A 19,328-nucleotide genomic window follows, 5' to 3' on the forward strand; every position below is an offset into this window, starting at 1 on the left:
TTATTCAATCAACCGAGTTAGATTCTCTTGATCTTGCTTATGAATTATGATTTTAAGAAAATTAAAATCATTAAAATTCAAAAAATCTAGTAAGATGAAGGAAAATTCAATTAGGGACTGTGAGAACAAAGGAACCCCCTTTGTATTTAGCTAGAACCAAGTAAAGTCCATAAGATTAAAACAAGGAAGAAACTTATATGGAAATTTTTCAAGCTGTTCTCGGAACAGAATTGAATTTTCATCTTGAGATCCGAAGCTGGCCTTTAATGTAAACACTTATAATGTAATTATCAAAATAAACTTAAATTCTAATCAGAACAACATCTAAAAAGCAATACAAAGGCACTAACCATGAAACCAAAGGCAAAAGTGTCAATGACGGAGTTAATGAGAGAGATAGCAGAGAGCTGAATGTGGCCGAGGTGTCCAACGAACATGCTGGTGACGGAGTTGACACCGAACTGACACCATATGTTGAAAACGATGGGCATCGCAATGTCCCACACTCTCTTGGTCTCAATCCAAAACACCTTCTTGACCTCCTTCAGCTCCCTCACCGCCACGTAGTCACCATTCTCCGCCACCCGTGCCGCCCCCTTGCCGTTCACCCTGCACCTTATTATTGAATTGAAGTGAGGGAGGACAAAGATAGGGAGGCTATTATTTTAACAGTGGAAGTTAGATTTTAACGATAGACACTTATTTGCATAACGGATGCAAAAATATGAATTATAATACCAAAGCATACAGCAGCAGGAGACAAAGAGCATGAAACAGGGGTGCATTCACAGGACACACAGAGGTACAGTTCGCAGGAAAATCCAAGAGGGTCACCACAAGGCAGGCCCTCTTACCTCATAGATTACATATGAAGCTTATTGTGAGAAAGGAAGCTGACCAGGATGGGCCAAATGAAATGCACAATTGCAGATTGGTGGCAACAGGGACACCATAACCATAAATGGAATTAGCCAATGATTTAGAAAATATACCTTGAGGGACAAATTCTGTTATTAGGAAACTAATATAAATAAAGCAATTGTAAAATGATGAGATATGAACAAAATACAAGCTTCCTTTCCTTCTGTGTCTTCTTCTCTTGTGAAAACATTTAATGCCCATAAAGGAGAGAGAGAGAGAGAGAAGGTGACGCTGTTTACACACGTGAGTGATCAAATGACTGCATGAATATTTCGTAGCTTACGTGAAAAGTATTTATACAAAGGAAGAGAAAGAAGGTAATGCAAAAGCTGGTTGTTATACCAGAAAAACCGAAAATGCTAACTGCTTGTAACTAATAACTAACAAGACTAACGGACTTATGCTAAGAGCCCCCCTCAAGCTGGAAATGAATATTCAACATTCCCAGCTTGGAACAGAGACCTTGAAACAAAGAGGGGGAGAGTGGCTTCGTAAAAATGTCAGCTAGCTGCAGTTGCGAGGAGATAGGAAGCAGTTTGAGGCAACCTTGATTCACCTTATCACGCACGATATGATAGTCAATTTCTATATGTTTGGTCCGTTCGTGGAAGACGGGGTTACAAGCTATTTGAATGGCGGACTTATTATCACAGTACAGCGTTGCCGGCTGAATGAAGGAGACCCGAAAGTCTTGCAGAAGGTACGTGAGCCACTGAAGCTCACACGTTGAAGAATGCAAGCTCGATATTCCGCTTCTGAGAGCTTCTCGAAACAGTAGGTTGTTTCTTCGAACGCCAAGAGATAAGGGATGAGCCGAGATATACCGAGAAGCCCGTGATAGAACGCCTTGTATCGCGGCAACCGGCCCAATCGGAGTCATTGAAAGCCTTAAGTTGCAGAGGGCCGTTGGCAGCGAGAAAGATGCTTGAACCCGGTGAGCCTTTGAGGTATCACAAGACACGGAATGCTGCTTGTGAGTGAGCTGAAGTAGGGTGAGCCATATATTGGCTGAGTTGTTGAACAGCATGAGTGATATCAGGACGAGTGTTGGTGAGATAAATGAGTCTACCAATCAACCGGCGATATGAGGAGGAAGACGCTTCTGATAGAGGGGTGCCTAGCGAGGCTGTTAATCGGGTGGAGTAGTCCATGGGAGTTGAAGCGGGTCGTGAGGCAAGCATGCCTGAGTTGGATAATATATCCAAGACGTACTTACGTTGAGATAAGTGAATGCCCTTGTTATTGCGAGCAACTTCAAGACCGAGAAAGAACTTCAAGGTGCCAAGGTCCTTGATGCTGAAAGCTATATCAAGAAGGTTTGTGATATGCGTGATGGTGTCGAGATTGTTACCTGCTATGATTATGTCATCAACGTAAACGAGAACGGCAGTGATATCACTGTTATTGAAGTGGAGAAAAAGAGAATGGTCTGTTGCAGATTGGCGGAAGTCATGAGAGATGAGGAAAGAAGAGAGCCGTGTGAACCATTGACGGCTAGCTTGTTTCAAACCATATAATGAACGTTGAAGGCGGCAAACTAGATTGCGATCATGCACATGGAGACCTGGGGGAAGAGTCATGTATACCTCTTCGTCAAGGTCGCCGTGAAAAAATGCGTTATTGACGTCGAGTTGCCGGAGATGCCAATTGTGAAGGGCAGCAAGAGCAAGAAGCATTCTCACAGTGGTGAGCTTAGCCACGGGAGAAAATGTATCAAGAAAATCCAATCCTTCGAGTTGTGTGTATCCTTTGGTACGAGACGTGCCTTGTATCGTTCAACAGTACCATCTGCTTTATATTTGATCTTATAGACCCAACGACACTCGATGGCTGTCTTGTGTGGTGGTAGTGGTGTAAGGGTCCATGTTTGATTTTGTTGCAGAGCTTGTATTTCTGTCTGCATAGCCTTAATCCAACAGTCAAATTGGGAAGCCTCATTATAAGATTTAGGTTCAGTGTGTATCGAGATTGACATCACGAAGTGTTTATGGGAAGGTGAAAGCCTAGAGTAGGATAGAACAGAGTGTAGAGGATACCTAACTCCATGCGTATTGGTATCAACTTGTGAAGTGAGTGCATGGTGATAATCTTGGAGATAAGTGGGTGCCTTTTTTAGTCTCGTGGAACGTCGTAGAGAAGGGGAAGGCATATGTGGGGAGGAGAGATTGTCATTGGGTGGAGTGGGGTGTTCAAGGCTGTCGGGATTATTGGAAAATGAGAGAGGTGATATAGAAGTAGAAGAGGGGGATGATTCTGGAGTATCTGGGAAGAGAGGAAAGTGATCTTCATAGAAGACAACGTTACGGGATGTGGTTATGCTATGGGAATGGAGATCATATACTAAGTACCCTTTGGTGTTTGGTTTGAATCCTATAAAAATGCATGGGTGGGCACAGTGGTCGAGCTTTTGTCTGTGAGATTTGAGAGTGCTTATGTAGCATAGGCAACCAAAAACCCGAAGGTTCGAGATATCACAGGGACGTGTATATAGCTGTTCATAGGGGGATTTGTTATGGAGGAAAGGAGTAGGGATGCGGTTAATCAAATATGTTGCATGAAGTAATGCAAAACACCAAAAATTAAGAGGAATATTTGCTTGAAATAATAGAGATCGAGTAACATGCAAGAGGTGTTGGTGCTTTCGTTCAACGATGCCGTTTTGCTCAGGGGTCTCTATACAAGTAGTTTGATGTATGATTCCCCTTTGAGCATAAAAATCATTCATAAGAAACTCAGCACCATTATCACTACGTATGATTTTAATGGTTTTATTAAATTGCGTTTGAACATATGTAACGAAGGTGATAATGAGTTCTCGAGTCTCAGCTTTTGTTTTCATTAGATAAACCCATGTAAAGTGAGAATGATCGTCCACAATGGTTAAAAAATAATGATGCCCATGCATAGAAACTTTTGAACAGGGTCCCCATATATCTATATGTATGAGATCAAAAATGCTTAATGCATGTGAAGTGCTTGATGAAAAAGATGATCGTTTATGCTTTGCATAGTGACACGTATTACATACAAAATTCTTATTGTTATTATGCAAAGAAGGGTAATAAGCTTGCATGACTTGCAGTCTTTCTATAGAGGGATGACCCATACGAAAATGCCATAAATCTATAGGGATGACATTACATTTTGGGTGGATAATGGTGGAGCATATGGTTCGTGAGTGTGATGGTTTTATGGTGAACTGGTAAAGCCCATGACTTACTTCAACTGTACCAATCTTTGCTTTGGTGTTGGTATCCTGCAAAACACAAGTATTAGAGGAGAAGATTAATTCATAGCTGTTTGTGGAAATAAGTTTGGATATGGATATGAGATTAAAGCTAAAAGAAGGTATGTATAGAACATCGTTCAATATAATGGAAGAGGTGAGGTGTACTGTTCCTGAGTGGGTAGCATGAACTTCGTGTCCATTTGGTAACTTAACCATAATGGGATTAACTTGATGATATGAGTGAAAGTTGGCCAAAGAAGATGAGACGTGGTCAGTGGCTCCTGAATCTAATATCCAGGAGGTAGAGTCTGTGGTTTTGAGAGAAAGAATCATACCTGGTGAGGTGTTAGTGGAGCATGAGGATATGGATGCAACCTGGGGTTGAGTAGGGATTGAGCTTCCTGAAGATGGCTGCTGTATTAAGGCGAGCAAAGCTTGATACTGCTCAGGTGAAAAATGAACCAAATCATGAGACTCTTGTCGTTGCATTTGATCACTCGCAGCTTTTCCTTCCATGATGTTATTTACTACTTTGTTGTTGCCAAACTTGTATCCTGGGGGGTAGCCGTGCTTCTTATAACACACATCAATGGTGTGTCCTATTTTCCCACAATGGGTACACGTTTTCCCGTTTCTGTTGTAGGTTTTGCTTCTTCCTTTATAGCTTGTGGGTACCCCATGTTTCTTGTAACAAACACTTTCGGTGTGACCAATTCGTCCGCAGAATTCACAGGTAACCTTCACGGCATTAATGGAAATATTTTCTTTTGATTCAAGACTGAGATTTGAAAAGGAATTGATACCTGATAGCTGTCGTTCTTGTTGGGCTACATAGGAGAAGATCTTTGGTATGGTGGGCATGGGTTCCATGAGCAACACGTGGGATCTCACATTGTTGTACTGCTCGTTTAATCCTCATAGGAATTGCATGGCTCGGTCTTCTAATTTCCGTTGAGCAATGATGGTAAGGACTAAGCATGTACACTTGATGGTGCAGGAACAAGTGGGGTCAGGTCTGAAGTTCTCAATTTCATCCCATATGATACGAAGCTTAGTGAAGTACTCCGTGACGGAAAGGGTTCCTTGTTTCATTGAAGAAGCTTCTTGTTGAAGATCAGAGATTCTCAAGAGGTCTCCTTGCGCATATCGTGACTTCAGGTCATTCCATATTTCTTCAGCTCTGTTCATCCACAAGATGCTCTGCCTGATCGCGACCGATACTGAATGCACTATCCACGACACTACCATATTATTGCAGCGACTCCACGCATTGTAAGTTCTATCAGTTCTCAGAGGTTCTGGTGCGTTCCCATTTATAAACTCTACTTTGTTCTTGGCGCTTAGTGCTGTGACCATGGACCTGCTCCATGAGTGATAGTTGCTTGAATCTAAAACTGGTGATACAAGAGCTACTGCTTGATTCTCGCTTGGATGGAGATAGAGGTAACTCTCAATATTTGGTGTTGATTCGTTCATAGTGAACAACGTGAAGAGAAAGAAGAAATAAAGCTTGGTTATGAATGCGCACCAGAGCTCTTTATGAAAAGAGCTCTGATACCATGTGAAAACATTTAATGCCCATAAAGGAGAGAGAGAGAGAAGGTGACGCTGTTTACACACGTGAGTGATCAAATGACTGCATGAATATTTCGTAGCTTACGTGATTTCGTAGCTTACGTGAAAAGTATTTATACAAAGGAAGAGAAAGAAGGTAATGCAAAAGCTGGTTGTTATACCAGAAAAACCGAAAACGCTAACTGCTTGTAACTAATAACTAACAAGACTAAAGGACTTATGCTAAGATCTCTTTTCTTCTTCCTTTGGAGATGCTGGTCTCGAATCGAGCTTTCTGCTATCAGACTAATTTGCATAAAGGATCAAAAGTTACATACCAAAGTGTCTATTTACTCCTTCTTTTTCTATAACATATGAAACATAATTCTGTTTTGGCAACTTTGTGGATAAAAAGGAAACTTTTGAATTTGTAGAGTATTTGTGTGTATTGAAACCTATACATGATTGTCGATGACTGCAACGTAGTACGAAGATATAAACAACCTTTTCAAGTGTTCTGCTTGAAAAGAAATTAATATTGTTTTTAAAAGGAAAATCAAGCTAAATATGGGAAAGAATCAGACTACTTAAGTGGTTTGTAATATACTTTTAACAAAAGAATAGAATCATTCTCATAAAATATTTTAATATTTTAATACATGGATCTGTGAAAGGTCTGATTGGAAATCATTAGTTGGATGCCGAACCCATCATAGCGTGTGTTTGTATATGTATTTTTTTTTAACTAATTTCATAAATTTTGTTGAATAGATATTTTTTATTTGATTCGTATATTACAACATTTTAAAAATTAAATATCCTAAAAATGATTTTTGTTGTCTAATCTATAAGATAAATTGATTTAATTAGGGTCATGACAAAATTTTGCCAGCTTCTATTTTAGTCTGCTTTGCTTTAGAATATTTACATTCAAATAACTATTTTATAACAGAACAAAAAAAAGCTACTTATTGATTCTACATATAAAAGGATTGATTATACTATTCTTTCCGACAATTTTTTTTATGAAAGCCAAATTTAAATAATTATTAAGGTATTCAAGCAGACGTAGGCAAACAGCTTTTTTACTTTCGTATTCACAATTGAAAGTCGTGTTTCGTGTATTTATTTATTTATTTTTGAAGTCGTCGATCATGTTTTTCATATTTTGTCAGTCTTGTCACTTTTGAACACTTTTTTTATAGACAAAAAATATATTATATAAAAAAAAAACCAAACTTATCACAACATGTAACACGTTGGCAAACAGTAGATCTCAACCAAACGTTCGAAATCTTTTGAATATTATATATGTGGCTATTGGCAGTGCTAAACTCAGCAGTATCAGTCTAATTCCAATATTGAGTATATTTGTTCAATCACTTTTTCTTTGTGATGATAACCACCAAAATGCCAACCATGAATCCAGATAGTTTCAAATTCATAGAAGCCATAATAATATTAATGGTGTGTTTGATGATGATGATGATGATGTTGCAGGTTGTTTGTGCTGAAGAGGAAATAATGTGCATTGAGAGGGAGAGGGAAGCACTCCTCTTATTCAAGGCTGCACTTGTGGATGACTATGGCATGCTCTCTTCTTGGACCACTGCTGATTGCTGCCGGTGGGAAGGGATTCGCTGCAGCAACCTCACTGACCATATTCTAATGCTCGACCTTCACAGTTTATACCTCAGAGGAGAGATCCCCAAGTCGTTAATGGAGTTGCAACAATTAAACTATTTAGATCTGTCAGATTCTGGTTTTGAAGGAAAAATTCCAACTCAGTTAGGCTCTCTTTCTCATTTGAAATACTTAAATCTTTCTGGGAATTATTATCTGGAGGGTTCAATCCCACCTCAACTTGGAAATCTCTCCCAGTTGCAGCGTCTTGATCTCAGCTTCAATTATTTTGAAGGAAATATACCCTCTCAAATTGGAAATCTCTCCCAGTTGCAGCGTCTTGATCTCAGCAGAAATAGATTTGAAGGAAATATACCCTCTCAAATTGGAAATCTCTCTGAGTTGCGGCATCTTTATCTCAGTTGGAATACTTTGGAAGGAAATATACCCTCTCAAATTGGAAATCTCTCCAAGTTGCAGCATCTTGATCTCAGCTACAATTATTTTGAAGGAAGTATACCGTCCCAACTTGGGAACCTTTCAAATTTGCAGAAGCTTTATCTTGGAGGAAGTGTACCGTCCCGACTTGGGAACCTTTCAAATTTGCTGAAGCTTTATCTTGGAGGAGGAAGTGTACCGTCCCGACTTGGGAACCTTTCAAATTTGCTGAAGCTTTATCTTGGAGGAGGAAGTGTACCGTCCCGACTTGGGAACCTTCCAAATTTGCTGAAGCTTTATCTTGGAGGCCGATCATATTATGGTGGTGCTCTCAAAATTGACGATGGAGATCGTTGGCTGTCTAATCTCATTTCTTTAACCCATCTTTCCTTGGACTCCATATCTAATCTCAACACTTCTCATAGCTTCCTCCCAATGATTGCCAAGCTACCAAAACTTAGAGAACTAAGTTTAATTCATTGTAGCCTTTCCGATCATTTTATCCTTTCATTGAAGCCCTCTAAATTCAATTTTTCTAGTTCCCTTTCCATCCTTGATCTTACCTGGAACAGCTTCACGTCATCAACGATACTCCAGTGGCTGTCTGGGTGTGCCAGATTCTCGCTTCAAGAATTGAACTTAAGAGGAAATCAAATCAACGGTACGCTTCCTGACCTTTCAATATTTTCTGCCTTGAAAAGATTGGATCTTTCAGAAAATCAATTAAATGGGAAAATTCTAGATAGTACCAAATTGCCACCTCTGTTGGAGTCTTTGTCAATCACTTCAAACATTTTGGAAGGTGGAATTCCAAAATCATTTGGGAATGCATGTGCTTTGCGCTCATTGGACATGTCTTATAATAGCTTGAGTGAAGAGTTTCCAATGATAATCCATCACTTGTCTGGATGTGCTAGATATTCATTGGAACGATTATATCTAGGCAAGAATCAAATCAATGGTACACTACCCGACCTCTCAATATTCTCATCTTTAAGAGAATTATATCTTTCTGGAAACAAGCTAAATGGAGAGATTCCTAAAGATATTAAATTTCCACCTCAACTTGAGGAACTAGATTTGCAATCAAATTCCTTAAAGGGTGTGCTCACTGACTATCATTTCGCTAACATGTCTAAGTTAGACTTCTTGGAGTTATCTGACAACTCTTTATTGGCCTTGACATTTAGTCCAAATTGGGTTCCACCGTTTCAGTTGAGCCACATAGGATTGCGATCTTGCAAACTAGGTCCAGTATTTCCCAAATGGTTGGAGACACAAAATCAATTTGGGGATATTGACATTTCAAATTCTGGAATAGAAGATATGGTTCCAAAGTGGTTTTGGGCTAAATTAACATTTCGAGAATCCATTTCAATGAATATTTCACACAATAATCTCCATGGTATAATTCCAAATTTTCCACTAAAGAATCTTTACCATTCCCTAATTCTTGGATCAAATCAATTTGATGGCCCTATTCCACCATTTCTTCGAGGTTTCCTGTTTCTTGATTTATCCAAAAATAAATTCTCAGATTCTCTTTCATTTTTATGTGCAAATGGTACAGTTGAAACTTTGTACCAATTAGACCTTTCAAATAATCGTTTCTCTGGAAAAATTCCGGACTGTTGGAACCATTTCAAGTCATTATCTTATTTGGACTTGAGTCACAATAATTTTTCAGGAAGAATACCTACATCCATGGGATCTCTTCTTCATCTTCAAGCATTGCTATTGAGAAACAACAACTTAACAGATGAGATACCTTTCTCCTTGAGGAGTTGCACAAATCTAGTAATGCTAGATATTGCAGAAAACAAATTATCAGGGCTCATCCCTGCTTGGATTGGGAGTGAATTACAAGAGTTGCAATTTTTAAGTTTGGAAAGAAATAATTTCCATGGAAGTTTACCATTGCAAATTTGTAACCTAAGTAACATTCAACTCTTGGATCTCTCAATAAATAACATGTCTGGGAAAATTCCTAAATGCATAAAAAAATTTACTTCAATGACTCGAAAAACATCTTCAGGAGATTATCAACTTCATTCATATCAGGTCAATACCACTTACACAAGGGTTAACCAAACATATGATTTGAATGCACTCTTGATGTGGAAAGGTTCAGAACGAATATTCAAAACTAAAGTGTTACTACTTGTAAAAAGCATTGATCTCTCAAGCAATCACTTTTCTGGAGAAATTCCACAGGAAATAGAGAATTTATTTGGATTGGTTTCATTGAATTTATCAAGAAACAATTTGATAGGGAAAATTCCCTCAAAAATTGGAAAGCTAACATCACTTGAATCTCTTGATTTGTCAAGAAACCAGTTGGCTGGTTCAATTCCTCCGAGTCTTACACAAATTTATGGCCTCGGCGTGTTAGATTTGTCACATAACCATCTAACTGGAAAAATTCCAGCCAGCACACAGTTACAGAGTTTCAATGCCTCGAGTTATGAAGATAATCTTGATCTTTGTGGACAGCCACTTGAGAAATTTTGTATTGATGGGAGACCTACACAAAAACCAAATGTTGAAGTTCAACATGACGAATTTTCACTTTTCAATCGTGAATTTTACATGAGTATGACATTTGGATTTGTTATAAGCTTTTGGATGGTGTTTGGCTCAATCTTATTCAAGCGTTCTTGGAGACATGCCTATTTCAAGTTCTTGAACAATCTATCAGACAATATTTATGTCAAGGTAGCAGTATTTGCTAATAAAATGTCAAAGGTGTATGGCTGAAGCTTAACTAGGTAATAATATTGCAGCCCTTTCATATATATATATATATATATATAGTTTCTTTTGCTTTCATATAGTTTATATACATGAAAGATTCCATATATATTATAATTTGGAATTGTGACAGTAAGATTTCATAATTTTTAACTATTTTAGTATAATAAATTTTGAAGAAATATTGAATAAGTTATATTAAGATTAATTAATAATATAAAATTATATTGTTACTGTATAATCATTAAAATTATCATTATTGATGTATAATAAGCCTGAAACATCGTTGATCTCTATTATTATTATAAATGTTTTTCTTATAAGAGATTTTACTCTATCGTTAACTTGATGATATTATTCTGATTACTTCATTTTCTAGAAATTTCTTTTTTACATGTATAAGAATTTTATTTATTTTCAGTTACACATTTTGAAAACTGACATTCTGATTATATTTTCTTTCTTTCCTTCCTTTTTTTTTTCAGTACCTTGAAGACACTAGCCCTCTTGGATCGGAAAACTCCAATGTCTAAGCTTGTTAATGCTTGGAAAAGGCAATTAGTTGGAAATTATGATTGCTTTAGATTTCTTCACTGTCAATTGAGATACTTATACCATGTTTTGATAATTTGAAAAAGACTCTAGTTTAATTAGTGTTGTGCTATTGAAATGAAATATAACTTATCATGTATTATATCATTAATTTACGTACGTACATCTTTCTCATAATCAAAATTTTGGTTTGACAAACACATTATTTAGTTAAAATTTTTGACAGGGGTCCATTCTTAATTTTTTTTAAGAATAAAAGAAATTAGAAAATTGCACGCGCATATTTTGAATGAATGAATTTATAATCATAATTAGTACAGAATAATTTGACCACATACATATGTTCAAATTATATGGAGATCAGTCCAATTTCCAAATTATGCATGCCTTTTGTTTTATGAAATAATAATAAATTATTATTAATTATTAATCTATGCTAATAATAAAGGAAACATCTCTATTTGATATCCACATTTCATTAAATAGCTTTATCTTTAAATCACTTCTTAAACTTCTCCTGCTCTTTCCTAATAACTATCCATCATTCTCATATGGTTAATTATTTTATTTTAACTTCTAAATCTTTTCCTTTTCTTTATTTTTATATTTATTTAAAATATGTAAAAAAAATTGGAGTGTCTCTCTCCCCTAATGTGTCAATATTATGCATTTAAGTATTACCCATCAATTTGCTATAGGGAAAAAAGATTTACACTTATTGTGCATAATTGCAATGGACTGGACTGTGGAGAAAGAATGGAATACGTGTTTCCCACGAGATGTAAGTGTATCTAATCATTCATAATTTAAATAAAATACAAAATTCTCGTGAGCAATAAAAAATAAAAGAAAATGTTAAAATTTACAAGTGATTGTAGAACATCATATGTACTAATATTTATGTTTATATTCAATTCATTAATCAAATTATTATTAAGTATAGTGAGTTTTTTTAAACCTTCACCAAATATTTGGTACACTAATTATTATTTACTTTTATTTAGGCTAAATTATTTTTTTACTTATATTGAAGTCCGAAGAAAGCATACTTGAAAATGTAGATGAAGTTAGTGTACCAAGATCTTGAAAAATAAAAACAAGATAAAAGTTGTGTGAATCTACCGTTAGAGTGTTAGCTACATTAAGGGAAAAGATCCTCTATATTTTATCTCTCTATTTCCTCCATATCTTTTATTCTTATAAGCTTTCAAGAATATGAATCAAATAAAGATGATATGTATTTTATGGGGAGTAGCATTTATATTTTCAGAAGCTTAACAATGAAAGAAATGGAATAAAAAATGAAATATCCAAATACCTACATTAAGTACTGTATGTGTTGTTTATTCATGCCTTTTATTTATTCTCATTTACACATTTTGAAAACTAACATTATGTTTTCTTTTCTTTCTTTCTTTAATTTTTTTTAAATTTCAGTCCCTTGAAGACACTTAGCCCTCTTGGATGACTGCAATGTCTAAGCTTGTTAATGCTTGGAAAAGGCAATAAGTTGAACATTATGATTGCTTTACATTTCTTCGCTGTCAATTGGGATGGTTTCAAGCAGACTAGCTTTATTAATTAGCGTCGTGCTTGTAATGAAATATATATTATCATGTATTATATCAATAATTTATGTGTATCTTTCTCTCATAATTAAAATTTCAGTTTGACAAAGACATTGTTGAGTTAAACATTTTGATAAGGGCCTCATTTTCAATTTTTTAAGAATCAAAGAAACTTAGAAAAATACAGGCACAGATTTTGAATGAATGAATCTAACATCACCATTTTGTCATAATTAGAACAAAATAATTTGACCCCATATGTTTAAATTATATGGAGATCACTCCAATTTCCAAACTATGCATGCCTTTTATTTTAAGAAATAATAATAATAATAATAATAATAATAATAATAATAATAATAATAATAATAATAATAATAATAATAATAATAATAATAATCTAAATTATTAATTATTAATCTATACTGATAATAAAGAAAATATCCCCATTTGATATCCACATTTCATTGGATAATTTTACTTTAAAATTACTTCTTAAAGTTTGAAAATTTTCTTATCACCTAACGTAACTTTCTACTACTTATCTACATTGTTATTTTTTTATTCTATCACTTTTTTTATTAAATGTATTTAACTTCTGTTTTTTAATTGTTTTACTTATTATTTAAAATTTACATAGGCACGATCTATCCTCTAGTTATTAATAAAATAAATACCCTTTTTAGTGTCCAAAATTTTTAGTGCACTATTAATGACCGAGTTAAAAACATTTTGATGCAATCCAAATATGGCCCTTTCATCAGTCTAACTATGGAACTTAGTGATTTTTTTTTTAAAAAAAAAAGAATGGAACTAAGTATTATATTTGACTCCTTTTCATCAATCAAAATATAACCCAAAGAAAATGTTGAAGTTACATAGCCTGAGGATAGAATGCAGGATTTCTAACGAACTCATGACATGACTGGTTATGATCATTTTAAGAGTGTTAAGAGCGGGCAGATGTCTGAACAAGTATAATTGTGAAGAGCTAATATTCTGACGACTCATCTAATGTTAAGATAGATGTATTCCTGACTTAATCATAGATGAAGGTTTGTCATTCAGAACCTAGGAACCTGAACTAATGTGTTAAATGGGGAAATTAGAATAGATCAAACAGAAATACTGAATATTATTAATTATGGATCTCTGAACTCTAGATCATTTCATGCAACTTTGCTCCTAACAGAATAACATAATCAATTAAAATCAAATTAGAGTAGTAAAATTCTAAGAGACTTACATCAATCCTTATCTTTTGATCTAATTTTAATCTAATGATTCTAATAAACACGTGCCTCTGTTTTCAGCCTCCCTCGTCCCCACCGTCCTAAATTCTTTGTTCAAACCTTGATTATTGGTTACCACGCATCTCCCTCTGTCATTCTCAAGGTTGCAATTCTGTATATTTTCGATTATTGGTTCTTTACATTGGCACACCTATTTGTTGTTCAAGTTTAATTTAGCCATTTTTTGAATGAATTAAAGCTTATTAACGTAAGGGATCAAAAGAATGAATTATATAAAACTAATAAAAGGCCTTCTCCACAGCTGAACTTTAATTGCTATGAGTTATTTATATCAACCTAACCCCATTATCTTACTTTGATTCCTCTCAATTCAAAGTTATTTTTATGCTCTCACAATTCAAGGTAGCATCTTCACAAGCTTCTTGAATCTAAAGTTCACAATTTTAAGGAATAATTAATTTTTAAGTCCTTGAATTTTTCTAAATTTTAAATTTCAGTTCCTAAATAAAGATTTAACTTGTAAAAGTGCTCAAAATTTTATTTAGTTACAACTTTTAGTTGCTGCCGTCATTTGATGATGAAGTGGTGTCATGTGAAACAACATAAGATAATCAACCCCGACTATTTGGTTCTGGACCTCGGCTGTCAGTTGTCAAAGCTTGGGTCAACCCTTCCACAACGACCAAATCCTCATTAAATTTATAATTTTAGAATTTATTTTTATTTTTACTGTCCACTATTCACCAAATAATGCACATGATAAAAAGTTATCAATGCATCATTTGTAACTTTATGTTTGTGATACTTTATTCTCCTTGTATTATACTTAATTAAGTATGTATCAAACGCATTTTTAAAGTACAAAGAAAAATTAGCATTAATTAGTCATGAATCAATTTATATGTAATTTATTAAAAAATCTCACTACAATTTTCATGACTCCAGTATTGGTGACAAAAGAAAAATTTTGTCCCTTAATGCTTTGACTTTTTGTGAAATTTCTGATGTAAGAACTCAATTATTGAGTTCTTGATTTTTTTTACTAGTGAGTCCTTTGTTTAAGATGAGTACTCACTAATTTTTACTCTAATTAATGGTAAAAATTAATTGATTTCTTGTTTATTTTTTAGTAGATCCTATTTTATCTTTCCACTCACACAATAATAATCTTTTTTTTAGTTGAATTTTTTTCCATCGTTAAACAATCTTGATTGTAGTTGCTTATATATAAGAAACTTCCAAGATAGAAGCTTTCTAATTTTAACTATTAAGCAGTACAGTTGCACAATCAATTTACAAAATTCTGATTATATGATACAGCATACCTAAAATGTTTGGTGTAAAATATTCCTACTTCCTACAAAGCCATTACATCTTCCAAAACCATGCATGACATAACACATAAATCCCCTAATACAGGTGCTCATTTGTATGTAGACAAAAACGAAAACCGAGAACCCATTCCTAAACATAGTGCATGATGATCTACACGTCCTTTGGAGAATAAATGTGTGTCGCAGAACTTGTTCTTTGAAGATGAATGGTCGCAAATCCAATAATAAAATTTCTAGGTTTTAAAAATCTTTTAACTAGTTCATTTGGTCCTCTCGGAACCATTTTAATGTGAATGATGGTTGACATTGAGACATTAATGAAACTTGCACAGCAGCTTCATTTGCAATTGCCTTTGCCAGCATTTTATTTGCAGTACCAACTCTTGAAGTGATTCTTTGATCTCATCCAATGCACCAACATCTGCAAGTCTAACTCCTATTTCATTTTCATGGATAAGCTCTGGTCTTATGCGCTTCTCAAGAACTTCCTGCAAGCAAGCAATTACTATACATAAGTTTAAGTAGACAAGAAGCACAGAAAAGTGCAAACGACAATTGTTCCATCATCTAAAAGAGGGTGACGCTCTAATCTCAAATATAGTGCTATGTTTAACCAGAAAACTAATATGAATGATAACAAATCAACAGTAAGTGTTATGTGCACATAATAAGCACTAAGTAACATTTGTATAACAAAATAAGCTATCTTTAATCACAAAAAGTACAAATTAAAGTATGCTATCAGAGTCATTGTTTGATTTACTTCAGAAAAACATCACGAATTTATCAGGAAAGATGCATCACTCATGTTAAGGTTTCGAAAACTGATGCTCCACAGCTAGCGAATGTTAACGTAAAAGAATAAAGAACAGAATACGAGAAATGCTTTTCTCTCTATGTTTTCATTCAGAATGTTGAGAGCCTTTCATTGGCGTTTTGTTGTTCGATTCATTTCATTTCATTGGCGAGCCTCTTTGTCCGTTGAATTACACCCGCTGCCTTTACACATACACCCCTTGCATTTTGGGCCTAGTCCGTTTTCAAGAAGTCTTAGATAAAATAAATATTGCTAGCTACACCCCTTTCTCCATGTATGCTTCTCAATGTATGCAATTTGACTTTGACCCTAAATTAATAAATGAATAAATATAATAATAATAATAATAAATAAATTGATAGACAACTCTTTATTTTTATTTAATTTTTCTAGTTGTCTCTATTATTTATCTTATTCGTCAATTTGATTGTTTTTTTCATTACCCAATTAGTTAGTTTAAGTTATAATGTGCTCTAAATATCCCGCTGCACATATTATTTTTCCCCGCATTTCAACCCCGTACCCTTAATTACTTAGTATATTTTTCACTTTTATTCTATCTTTTTCTATTCTCATTTGATTTATTTGATTTCGTAACACTATTATTCATTTGTCTTTGCAGTTTTGCATTAGTGTTCATTGGTATGCACTTACGTTTTGTACACTCCATGCTAAGTCTTTGACTTGCTTAGTAGTATTTCAATAATATATGAGTAAATTTTGTAAATGTCATGACTTTACAAAGTTTACAGCAAACCCAACATCTTCTCTAAAGAGGGAAAAAATACTCAAATAAATAATCACTCAATTTATCTTTTTTATGTTTCGTGCACCTCATGTTAGGTTTTCAACCTACTTGATGGTGTTTTAATAACATGTGAGTAAATTTTGCTAATGTCGTGTTAAGTCTCCAATTTTCTTGACTTCGTAATGTTTATCACAACCAAAATCTTTTCTTAAAAAGGGAGTAAAAATATTCAAATAAATGAACATTCAATTTTTTTTCTCAATGAATATTACACATTACTCGAGATCGTTTCAATGCCTTAAGTGATTCTCTCTATTATTTTTTTAAAATTTTAATATTATTTCAAGGTCCAACATTTTAACGACTCTTATTCACACAATTAAATACAAATCATTCAAAAGAAGATAAAATCAACCAACACACAAGTTATTTTTTACCCAAAGAACTACATAAGTATGATTTCCTCATTACACCAGCGAATATGTATGAGTGAGGAAAAATCCCTTGTCGACCTAAAACACTACGAAATAAAATCATAAAATTTCTTCTTTACTAAAAATAAAAATTTGCTATCTTTTTTTTAAAATTAAACAAAATATAACAAACATAATTCATGTTCTCAAGGAAAGATAAATAATTAAGAAGTCGTTTTTATTTTTATTAGACTGAATTAAAGGTTGTCATATTCATGACGGATACATGAGGTGTTAATACCTTTAAATAACTTCCAAATCTTTTTTTTCCATATTGTAAATCATTCCTTATTTTTTTTTTTTTTTTTGACATTTTCCTTAAATAAACATTGATAACGACTCCCCAATTTTCTTTTGGAAAACTCACTCGACCGCCACATTGCGACAATCACAATATTATTTACAAAAGAAATTATAGTAATAATATGTAGTGGAAAACACAAATCATATTTCTTTTTTTTTAAAAAAAGAATAAATTCATATTTCTTGATTTCAGTGTTAGTTACAAAAATGTTACTTTTGAGTCCTATGCTCAAAATTTTAAATAAGAGGGGAAAATGTTGTAAAAAAATATAACAAAAAAGTTATAATTTTTTATTCAAAAACGATAAGATGTTACTTCCATGTTTGGTTTGGTTTAAAATAAAAATTATGAAACTTAAAACTACAACTTAAAACTGATTATCAATAAATAACAATAGGTTTGGGCAGTAGGCTCATGCATCATTAATAAAGAAAAAACCAACAACTACCAAATTCTAATTCAGAATGTAAACAAAACTCAACCTGGATTCGATTAGAATCAAAATACTCAAAACTAAAGTAAAATCCTCGTTCAAGTATACAGTATACACACCTAGAGAAACAGCACCAAAGTTTCAAGATACAACCAATAAGTTAGTTCCGGTTCAAGTTGTCATTTCAGCAAACACTATAATTTTCAAAAGCAAAAACAATTCTCCCTAATTATCACCAAGATTGTAACCATATAAGTTTGAATGGTTTAAGACTTAGAGTCTGATCGGATACAAAGTTAAAAATGCTTTTGAGAGTTTCTCTACTAAAAAAATTATATATTTTTAATAGAAAAAATCTTAAAAATACTTGTGACTTATCTAAACAGGCCCTTAGGATTTTCTTCGGTACAAGATATGAAGATCAATAAATATTATCTGGATTACGAATTATATACTATCGCAGATTTAATAATAAAGTAGTTTTATCGTTCTTATAATTAAAAGAAAAAAATATATCTTTTATTTTTTATATATAAGACCGTAAGTAGGTAGTATATTATACAGAACTTACATAAGCACCACTTTGTTGACGCAGAATTCCTTCAAAAGAAATTATCAATCAAAATCAATGAAGTAATAGTCTCTATATTACGTTAGCAACATATAGATAAAGGTCAATGTGGGTATCTTGCGAATTTTCTAAGTCTTTTTGTTTTGTTCCTAAGTACAAAGTTTATTTATGGGCCATGCATGTCACCTCACAAAATTTTCCACATTTGTTATTTAGCGCAATGACTGGAATCTTAAATTCTAAAGTCTTTATGGTTTTGTTTGGTTCCTACATAGTCATATAAATGGTCATGTCACTATAAAAAAAATTCACATCTATTATTTTTGTAGGTAGTGCGATGACTGGAGTATTTTCTACGTCTTTCTTTGTTTTGTTCCAATGGAGTCGTGTAAGGACCATATTACTTTATAAAAATTTTCATACTTAATTGTTTTATGTAATGTGATGTTGATTGGAGTGCTTCTTAAGTCCCTCTTTGTTTTGTTTCCGGTAAGTCGTCATATAAGGGCATGCCACTTAATAAAAATTAATTTCCAATTCTCTGTTTGAAAATAAATGATGTAACTATGATAAGTCTTATGGGTCAGATATTAGTCCACAAAATATTAATATGAACACGTACTCAATTTGTAATTCCTTAGAGATTAAGGTGTATATATATTTCCAAAAAAAAAATGTCAAGGGAGGTTAAAAAAAGAAAAAGAAAGGAGTTTTAAGACTTAGGATTTTCTTTAGCGCAATATATCAAGATCAATGAAT

At 33.7% G+C, this 19,328-nt stretch overlaps 1 protein-coding gene and 1 long non-coding RNA gene across 3 annotated transcripts; one reads left to right on the top strand and one right to left on the bottom strand.

Moving 5' to 3' along the window:
• The first annotated feature begins 7,028 nt into the window (after positions 1 to 7,028).
• LOC100795774 (probable leucine-rich repeat receptor-like protein kinase At1g35710) lies at positions 7,029 to 12,771 on the top strand. Of its 2 annotated transcripts, none has more exons than XM_014769276.2 (2): positions 7,029 to 8,426; positions 11,002 to 12,771. In XM_014769276.2, the coding sequence occupies exons 1-2, from the start codon at positions 7,100 to 7,102 to the stop codon at positions 11,007 to 11,009; spliced, it is 1,335 nt and encodes a 444-aa protein (XP_014624762.1). In that variant the 5' UTR covers positions 7,029 to 7,099; the 3' UTR covers positions 11,010 to 12,771. The 2 variants fall into 2 exon arrangements, with proteins under 2 accessions (XP_014624762.1, XP_006599541.1); XM_006599478.3 differs by having other exon boundaries at positions 7,029 to 10,533; positions 11,002 to 12,766.
• A 2,358-nt stretch (positions 12,772 to 15,129) lies between these two features.
• On the bottom strand, positions 15,130 to 16,144 carry LOC121173740 (uncharacterized). The gene is made up of 2 exons (XR_005889070.1): positions 15,987 to 16,144; positions 15,130 to 15,711 (listed from the first exon to the last, which is right to left on the bottom strand). It is a non-coding gene; the product is annotated as an uncharacterized lncRNA (long non-coding RNA).
• Positions 16,145 to 19,328: the final 3,184 nt, after the last annotated feature.

Source organism: Glycine max, chromosome 16, assembly GCF_000004515.6.
Source record: "Glycine max cultivar Williams 82 chromosome 16, Glycine_max_v4.0, whole genome shotgun sequence".
NCBI classification, from domain to species: Eukaryota; Viridiplantae; Streptophyta; class Magnoliopsida; order Fabales; family Fabaceae; genus Glycine; species Glycine max.